Here is a 9,814-nt window from a genome sequence, read left to right on the forward strand (position 1 = left end):
ATAGGTCTTCATACATATGGGATGGGCAGTGTTTATCCCAGACATTCTGCGCCAGACATATAGATGGCTTGTGAGAATTCATTAGGGCCCACCCACTCCATCCCCGTATAGTTAGGCGCCTTCAGGATACAGGTTTCTACAGGATCATAGAGATCGGCCGATTGCAGTTCGACTGTGCATTGATCACGGTTATGATAGAGCGGTGGAGACCAGAAATGCACACATTTCATCTACCCATCGGCGAGGCGACCATCACGCTTGAGGATGTGGAGGTTCTTTTTGGGCTATCGGTTGATGGGTTGCCTGTAGCTTACCCGCATGCTCTCAGAAACTATAGGGGATTGCATTACCTGCATATTTTTTAGCGGCTCACCGGATTCCATCCAGCGGAGTAGACGACATTGAGTGGAGCCACTCGTTTGCATATGACGCTCGTCCGACAGCATCTGGAGGCGATGGATGCGGAGATTACGGATGATTCACCCCCGGAGGTTATCGATCGGCACACGAGATTGGTGTTGCTGTTGATGTTTGGTGGTGTAATGTTCCCGAACACTTTGGAAACCCTAGTCAGCTTGAGATTTCTACATCATCTTGAGCGGCTAGATGATTTACGTACTTACAGCTGGGGTGCAGCTGTTCTAGGTTACTTGTATAGATAGATGTGTCAGGCGTCCATGGGCACCTAGAGAGACGTTGTCGGATTTTTACCACTATTGCACGTGAAAACATAGTCAATTTTTTTCATGATTATAACATACATAGGGTGAGAATACCTTAAATTTTACGTCCATAATCTATATTAGGTTTGGGCCTGGGAGCGGTTCCTGCAGTTCCAGCCACCTTTACAACCCATCGCTCTGGATGCACCACCTCCACCGTTTCTCCCTTTAGCTTGGAGGTGGGTTGATAGGCGAGGATACGGATGCAAGGTCGAGGCTCGACATCATCTCCCCTATTACAGGGATTTGCTTGAAGGTGCGCATGTACATGTATTCTTAAGCTTACTTGGCCTGGCTTTATATGTATCATGTTAACTCAAGATTCCTATGTTTGATTAATAGTTCTTATGGAGGCCATACAACGACGCGCTCATAACTGGTTTGCCGATTATTGCTCCCGCGACCGAGTTATGTGGAGTTCTTCTGTCCCACTGATATGTCTCAATATTGTCGAGCATTGTGCCACCGAGCGAGTCCTTCACTAGTTTGGTTGACCGCAGCTTGTACCTATTCCGCCTGCTTGTCTTAGGACACATTACCGGTGGTATGATTATTCCAGGGTTAACCAGACATACTTGGACTGGCTAGAGTGCCAGATTGAGGGTTGGGATCAGAGGTATGACATGATTCCCCAACCACCTACACCCGAGCGTACGGATGGCAAGCATGAGTATATGGGATGGTATCTCAGCGTTACCCGACTTCATGTCATGAATCCCGTTCATCGCACTGATGGTCGGTACATTCCATACACTGGGAGGCATGAGGCACTGGTATGTTATTTGTTATACTTACTTATAACATTAAATTATCATTCCGTAAATAATATTTGATATGTTATGCAGGCTATTAGAATACATCAGTTCTACCAGCTAAGACTGCAGCTGCTGCAGCATACCGGCGAGGGAGAGGTAGCTTTGCACGATTATGGTCGTCAGTTTATAGATCTGGCTGCTCAGACATTGAGGCGTGCCCGCGATGATGAGCGATTAGGATACGAGGCTACTTATGTGCTGCCAGAGGAATACCATCGCGGGCCACCAGTGGAGTCAGAACGTAGTAGACGTGGAAGGCGTGGCTAGAGAGGAAGGGGTGTCCCACGAGGTCGTGGTGGTCGGCGAGGACGGGGTCCCCCGCAAAGGGGCGTTGAGGCACCCGTGTAGTATATTAAAGATGATTAGCTTGTGACCACCCTGATCCACACGATGCTCCTCATTATACGCTATCATTCAGCCTGCAGCTGTCGCCAGGGACTTCGCCGTCGACCCCGTCAGCTCCATTGTTGATCGCGGGCACGACGATTACGCAGCAAAAGTGGGATCAGTATTTTCCTGATCGACTAGAGCCATCGATGATTGCTGAGGATCGTCTAATATGAGAGGTGCATAGTGGGCGACAACTGAGTTATGGCTCATCATCGAGGATTGCTGAGGATGTTTCATATACTTCATCTACTCCAGTGCACCCTGATGTTGTGACAGAGCAGTGTGTCGCTACTCAAGCGTAGGTTTATTTGTATTACTATTATTTCTATTTGTTTTTATCTCATTGATTACTCATCAGTATCTAAAGCATTTTTATTGTTTTTAAAGACATCACCATCGCCCATCATGGAGACCACTTTATGCGATACTGGCATGCCGAAGACGGATGATTTTATTCAAGAGCCCACCGAGACTATGGTATGACCATTAAAAGTTTTTTATCAAACACGTACGCTAGTAATTTATATTTCATATACTAAAATATCCTATTATTCTGTAGGTTACTGCTGGACTGACGGTCGCTTCTACCGAGTCTGCCAACCTTACCAATGATCATGCTGCAGCGCATCCTCCGCTAAAGAGGCGACGTGATGAGGATGATCCTGATAGCGTATCCGGGCGGGATGGGATGCGCCTCAGGCCAGCCTATGCTTTAAAGCATATAGGTTGTGGGACACATTGACATTTATTATTATCTGTATATATGAAATATTATATATAATAGCAACATTATTTATATTTTACATAATTTGCGCATGTGTTTTTATTTCTCGGATTATTTATTAGTTTAATACTACAACACAAAAAAAAATGACAACTTAACATAATTTAAATTCGGTACAATTAATGATAGTACATGACACGTAAAACATAAAGATAAAATACTACAATCAACACATCCATGTGTTTGTTTAGTCATTATCGCCCATTATTCTGTGCTTCAACCACTTAAATTTCTCTTCCAACCTATTTTTTTCTTCTTCTGTCTCTTTTAGTTTCTCCTTCACTGTCGCAAGTTATTGTTGTAGTTTAACGATCTGGAGTTCGTATTCACCGGTCATATTCCAAACATAGTGCAAACATGATTTATAGTATTCCTGGTTAATGGGCTCATCATACCATTCTTGAAATCCACATTGATTTTTGTCCTACCAGTGGAGATTATAACACAACACTATTAATTAACAAGTTATAAAAAAATATTAACTAACGTTTTTGTCAAAATAATCACTTACAAGTTGTTGACAGATCCAGCGTCTGCGACCCAGATTGCAATTTGACCAACGTGGCTTCAAAATCGCACGTTTGCTACAGTAACACCTTGGTACATCATTGCATCCAGACATTTCGTAATGCAAGAAAAATGAAAAATTAATGGAATGTTTTCCTATTTGTTTCGTTAAGCGCAAATAATAACTAAAATGCGTAGGCTTTTATAGGAAGCTAATACACATAACGCAGATTGGTGGTGCGCTATGTATCCATGATAATGATTCTTTAGGGTACAAGACAGCTTTTCCAGAATGATAGCTTTTTCAGGTCGACAAGACAATACACATAACGCATATTGGTGGCGCGCTATGTTTCGCATGATAATGATTCTTTAGGATACAAGACAACTTTTTCTGAACAACGGTTTTTTCAGGTCGACAAAACAATACACATAACGCATACTAGTGGCGCGCTATGTTTTGCATGATAATGATTCTTTAGGGTACAAGACAGCTTTTCCAGAACTTCAACTTTTCAGATCGACAAGACAATACACATAATGCATATTGGTGGCGCGCTATGTAACTCGTGATAATGATTCTTTAGGGTATAAGGCAACTTCTTAAACTGAACCAAGAGATTTGTATTCAAAGACCATTTGAAGAAACATTACAACATCCATTACAAAAATGACACTAATATTTAATAAATGATTCAAGAAGAGGCAAAATGGTGAAGGTTGTTCAACAGATCCCCATGGAATACGTCTTAACACTATCAATCCCTACCTTGAAAAAAATATGCTAGGTTGCTATACTGATTTGGTTAATGACAAGTGGTATGGTGTTATGCGTCCCTTGGAAAATAAGCCTATCAATATACACATTGATCTCAAAGTTGCACGGCACATTATTAAGAGCGAAGCGCATTCTACAAAGCCTGAAGGTATGCAAATTTGGGGCGAAAAACTACAATGGGTTCCCCTTTACTTAAAATGATGTAATTATGATGTACTATGTCGCTGGCATTGGCTTGTTGTGCCACAAGCACTGTCTGCAACCTTCCAAACAAACACACACAAAGATGAACAAGAAGTTATACGGCATTTAATGAAGGAGATTCTAGAGATGGAAAAGGCACTAGTTGTTCATCATGCAATGGATGATCTTAACTACCTGGGAGGAACGGAGGATCAGTAATGGGATTTATTAGAAAATGAAAAATTGCATAGAGACAGTGATTATCCTGTTTTCCCAACAGTTGTCGAGTGGGAGAAACTACCTAAGTTTCTACCACAGACGTTGGACATAGAGTCCCATATTGTTGTAAAAATCAAGCAAGTGGTCTTATTGATGATAGCGATTAAATAGGAGAAATGTGTGTCATCTGGGGCCTAGATTACGATGTCCTCGGTCCCGAAGGATGCGTACACGATGTTGACGAAGAAGATGAAGACAGTGACGATGAAATAGTGCCATACAGGGACGATAATGGCAAATAACTATTGTGTTTTTTTCTTGGGGTGTATGTTAAATTGTTGTACTAAAGTATTAATGCTAAATATCAATTAGATTTAACTCCATTCGCCTCCTGAATTTACACTCTTGGTGATCTGTTACAGCCATCCACATTAAATCATGCAAGTCCTTGTTCGAATAAGCCCTCAGGTGCCTCACACAGTAATGATGGTAGGCATACAGTTCCTGCCATGTACGCAAATTCTGTATAGAACTTAAAATACCGCCATGCCGATCAGATATTAGACAAATACCTGAACGCTATCTGACAACATGCTCCTTCAAGTGGTTCAAAAATAATGTCCATGTTTCTTGGCTTTCATTGGCACAAATAGCAAACGCTAGGGGAAGTATACTTTCATTAGCATCTACTGCAACGGCGATCAACAACTTAATATAATACTTTCCATAGACATGAGTACCGTCTATGGATATTACCGGTCGATAATGCACAAAACTATCAATGGCTGGTTTAAATGCCCAAAACACATATCTGAATATGTGTTCTGGTATTATCGGAATCTGCTCAAGCTTCCATTCAACAACAGTCTCGGGTTTCAAGTGTTGCAATGCGGCCATGTACCTGGGTAGAGAGTTACCATAAATAATTTCAAACACACGTTTGCCCCCGAGAAATGCCTTTCTTTTGGTAATGATATACCTGGTGGACAGATGGTATACACTCTTTGATCTTGTACCTTATGGACACTTCAATGTGTGAAATTAAGACAAGAGAAATCAAGTCAACATTCAAGTTAAAATGATTCCCACTGAATGTGTCTATTTCACAGTTATGGGTGCCAATGTATTTACCCACAACCCACATATTTGTTTTCAACTTCCTTGCACGTAGCATCTAATTACAACTTTGAAACCATCTACGACAAATAACCTTGTATACTTCCAGAGATGACTCATGAACCACGATCTCAGGCGCGCTTTATCAGCAAAAAGCATGCCCTTTGACAGTACCGTTGCTCTAGATTCATCCCACATTGTTGTCCGAATTTTGGCAAGATCCCTTGTGAGGGCATCCACATCCGGCATACTTGGAAAATGATCAATGTAGGAAATCTCCCTTGAATGAAACGACACATGGGACTCGTACACTCTTGGTCTAACGAAAAGTGGAGCATGCTCTCTTATCAAATCCGGTTCAGCATTCTCATCCTCATCATCAAAACCCTCATCAGGGAAAGGTGTGTCATCTCCAGACTCATCAGCTTTGTTGTCATAATCACTATTCTCTTTCTGACTCCGCGCATATGCCATATCCCGATTAAATACGTCGTCTTCGGGCAATTGAGTAAGGACAGGACCTTGAAGTTGCTCGTTTTCACTGCACAACCAATAAAATAATGAGTTTCTCAAATTCATCCAAACTTTACATATAAACTTTATCACTTCACTTACAAATCATAATGTGTTGATATCCCATAATGCACATTATCTTGTTGATGATGACTCCCGGATAGACCATCATGATCCAACACACCAAAACTAGGCATATTCCAACTGGCCGTTGGTTCATAACTTGTAAAATTCATATCTGGACAGTACCCCTTGTGGAATATATGAGTGTTAATATAAATTCAATACATAAAAATAAATATCGTAACACAAAGGACAATTAAAGTATACCACTAGCCTTGTGGATTATGTAAACTAGGGGAGAAATTAATTCCTCGCCCGTGGAGATAATTTTAGATCACACCAAACTCTTTCACTCGGAACCTTTTCGGCTAAAACTGCTCCAAAATAACCACCCGATGATTGAGGGATATCCCTACTTTGCGGAAACTCATTATTGGGAACGCCTTCAGCCTTGACGTATATTTCCAACATTTTTATCACAAGAAGTTCCCGGTGTTCATCCGGAGTCCTAAAAAATCTTTCAAAGTTTCATAGTCTTCGATATTAAACTCATCATAACAAGCAACCCCTTGCGGAGTAACAGAATACGGGTATCTTTCGGTTATTTTAATATTCACCGAACATTTGCTCACGGTCATTTTTTACATAACAACGATACCAATCTATCGTACTCCATTGTAAGTGGAAACTTAACATGACACTATGGAGAACAACTATAGCGTACTGAGTTATTCCCCACCACAACCTCACCTCCCTTCCCCCCCCCTCCCTCCCTCCCCCTCCCCCTCCTAATATAATAAAACCCTAATTTTTCGGTCTTCGGATATTATGACAAAATACAAAATAAATTAACGAAAAAATATTTCGGAAGACTTGAAGGATCTTGAATGGATTTTTACAAAATCCTGAAACTCCTTAAATAAGGAAAAAATCAGTCGAGGGGGGTACAATTATTTGATGTATAGCGCCTTAAATATGCGCGCTACACCCCTATGAGTTATCGGTTTGTTAGTTTTGACTTTTGAGCATATAAATTATTGGTGGGCCCAACTTTTATATATAGCGCGGTTATTCACCGCACTATGCCTTAACGGACAAATGTCCTTTTTTTATAGCGCGGTTATTTTTTTTACCTATTATGGCCGCTTGAGTCCAAAAAACCCACAATTAGGTTTCAGACTCTTCAACTCATCCATGCTTAGATAAGCATATTTTTTATATTTATTTTTCAAATTTCATGTCGTATTTTGCCTTGAGGGTGGGGGGAGGGTAGCTGAGCCTCAAGAGGAGAAAAGATAGCCGAGTCAAAGGAGCTTTCAGTGATAATTTGAATATTACGGAAAGCACCTATTTGGATAACAAGAAATGGCGGAGTTCAAGCGAAGCTGATGAATTGATTTTATCACTAATAACAAAAAGAGACAACATAATATCATGCATATATGCCAAAGATGCACTCACATGACAATCTTTAAAAGATCTATAATCACCCCCGTTTATCGAAGAATGCTCAAGGCACCATGCGAGAAGTTCTTCCCCACAGGCATCCCCTTCAGACAATGAGGCAACATTTCCATCTTCTCCAATACTTTCCATCTTACCCCGAATTATGAAAACCATTTTGTCAACCAGACCACCACGGTATAAAACTTTGCTTCCTGCTATGTAGGTTTTCTGTCTTAACCTCTCACAGATAGCATCTATGATGGGTTCATCCAGAAGTGCAAATATCCGAACCTGCAAATCAATAACATAATATGAAAGTCATGATGAGAAATTATACGTTCAATATAAAGAGCCATTGAGAAAACAAACATCTTAAATCTGACCCAAACCAGGAAAGTCCCTTTTTCCTGTCTGTTCAATCTGGTTAAGCTAAAATTCACACAAAAATGACATGTTTCAGAATCCAGACCTTGATTGGCTAGACTCAATGGTTCCAATCACAAAATATGTACTGCAAATGAGCTCGTCTATGAAAAGCATGTGGAATAACATAATAAAGAGAAGATGAATGATCCAAATGATAGTCCAGTTGGAATTCACCTTTTTGATGAAGTTAAAAAGATGTCTCCGTATATCTCTTAGAAGGTCTTCAGGAAGATTCTCTAGTAGCATTTCTTCATTGACCCCTCTGGTAGCTGCCCAATTGTATGTCTCTGCCTCCCGAACTCTCCTACAAAGGAGACGATCATGCTTTTAAGTTTTCTTGTAGCAAGTAATGGAAATGGATTCAATAAAAGCTCATTTCTAAGACACATGGTAGTTTATCATTTTGGATTAACATTGATCAAACTACTGGTGTTTTAATTTGCAAGAATAAAATAAATACCATGACAGACTCGTCCATATTTCTAGCATTACAGTTGGAGTTACATAACAGTATAGAGAACTCCAATGGGTGTAACACTTACGGTGCGGGTAAATCAAAGGAAAACAAGACAAGCGTGCAACACAAGGATATGAAAATCTTTAGTTGTCAACTCTCAAATTCAACTGTAATTAAATTAAACAAATAAAACAGCATATTTACGCACCCAACTCTAAGACCCACTTGCAAGAGTGACTGCCAAAGGATACAACTAAAAATTAGTCAGGACTATAAACTTAGTTAAATATAAACTAATAACCAGGTAACATCTCATAATACTAAATTTTACATCCAAACAAACAATCAGAAATATGCTTAATTTAAGCTTCCTCTGTACTTGCATCCCACATAACTAAACATGCAGGACTTAAGGCCACATTGATAATTCCTAAACTACGATATCCTTGTCTGTGGAATGCAAAGTCGAGAACACAGTTCCATCTCGCAAAAATTTCAAGCTTCGACTGGGGTCCAGAGTGAATAAATTATGAAGATACTTGCGAGATTTGATGATGAATAGCAAATCAGGTGTGCACTCAATCCAGGAACGCCTCAGTAAATTACGGAGAAGACAAACTGCGGAGTCTAGAAGTTAGATGTCAAGGAAAAAGAGCATTAAAGGCTACATTCTCAGTTCTTCTGGCAAGCGCCTATGGCTCATCCATTGTTCAACGTCACGACGTCTCAGAGACATTTCTAACCTCCTGCAGAGAAAAAAGAATGCTCATTGACAGTTTCACAAAAAAATGGTGCACAATCAACGCAAAGAGATACTAACAATCTAACAATTACATCCAAGTAAGAGATCATTTATCATGTTATACAATAAGACTGGTGAACAATGTCCCAAAATTTCCACACGACCAAATAGTTTTGTCATGCAAAAATATTCCTCCAAGTAATTCACTTTTCAATTTCCCACACATAACTAATCTTTTTCTTGAGAAGAGACAATGGCTTCACGATGTTTAGCTATAATTTTATATTTTAGTGCATTACTTACCTTACATTTAGGTGCTTTAATACTAAATTATACTATATTTCTGCTTAATTAAGTTTATTTTATATGTAGGTAGTTTGGAGATAAAAGTTAAATATGCTAAACATTGCAGTACAGAATGCAAGAAGACAAATACCTGTAAAGAAAAATAAAGGAAGAAGCAATTTATGAAGATGAAATCTTCCAAGTTATGAGAAAGCAATAAGATTATTACTAATGTAAGGATGAAAGATGACAAAGTAGCATGAAATGCTTGGAAAGGAAGAGTTAGACAATTGGCACTATCAAGAATGAAGATTGATTAAATCAAAGAACAAGGCAAGGAATATACAAGTGACGTGAACATCATTGGA

At 39.7% G+C, this 9,814-nt stretch overlaps 1 protein-coding gene across 1 annotated transcript; it reads right to left on the minus strand.

Annotated features, from left to right (window-relative positions):
- Positions 1-7,377: 7,377 nt before the first annotated feature.
- LOC104121029 (probable cyclic nucleotide-gated ion channel 20, chloroplastic) lies at positions 7,378-8,370 on the minus strand. Its single transcript, XM_009632925.4, has 2 exons — positions 8,137-8,370; positions 7,378-7,827 (listed from the first exon to the last, which is right to left on the minus strand). The coding sequence occupies exons 1-2, from the start codon at positions 8,206-8,208 to the stop codon at positions 7,438-7,440; spliced, it is 462 nt and encodes a 153-aa protein (XP_009631220.3). The 5' UTR covers positions 8,209-8,370; the 3' UTR covers positions 7,378-7,437.
- Positions 8,371-9,814: the final 1,444 nt, after the last annotated feature.

This window comes from Nicotiana tomentosiformis, chromosome 3, assembly GCF_000390325.3.
Source record: "Nicotiana tomentosiformis chromosome 3, ASM39032v3, whole genome shotgun sequence".
Lineage (NCBI taxonomy): Eukaryota > Viridiplantae > Streptophyta > Magnoliopsida > Solanales > Solanaceae > Nicotiana > Nicotiana tomentosiformis.

Bases quoted from the DNA above. Each gene is read 5' to 3' on its own strand.
- LOC104121029 (XM_009632925.4), bottom strand. From the start codon at position 8,208: ATGCTACTAGAGAATCTTCCTGAAGACCTTCTAAGAGATATACGGAGA. The intron at 7,828-8,136 runs GTGAATTCCAAC...ATTGATTTGCAG, and splicing joins TTTTTAACTTCATCAAAAAG to GTTCGGATATTTGCACTTCT.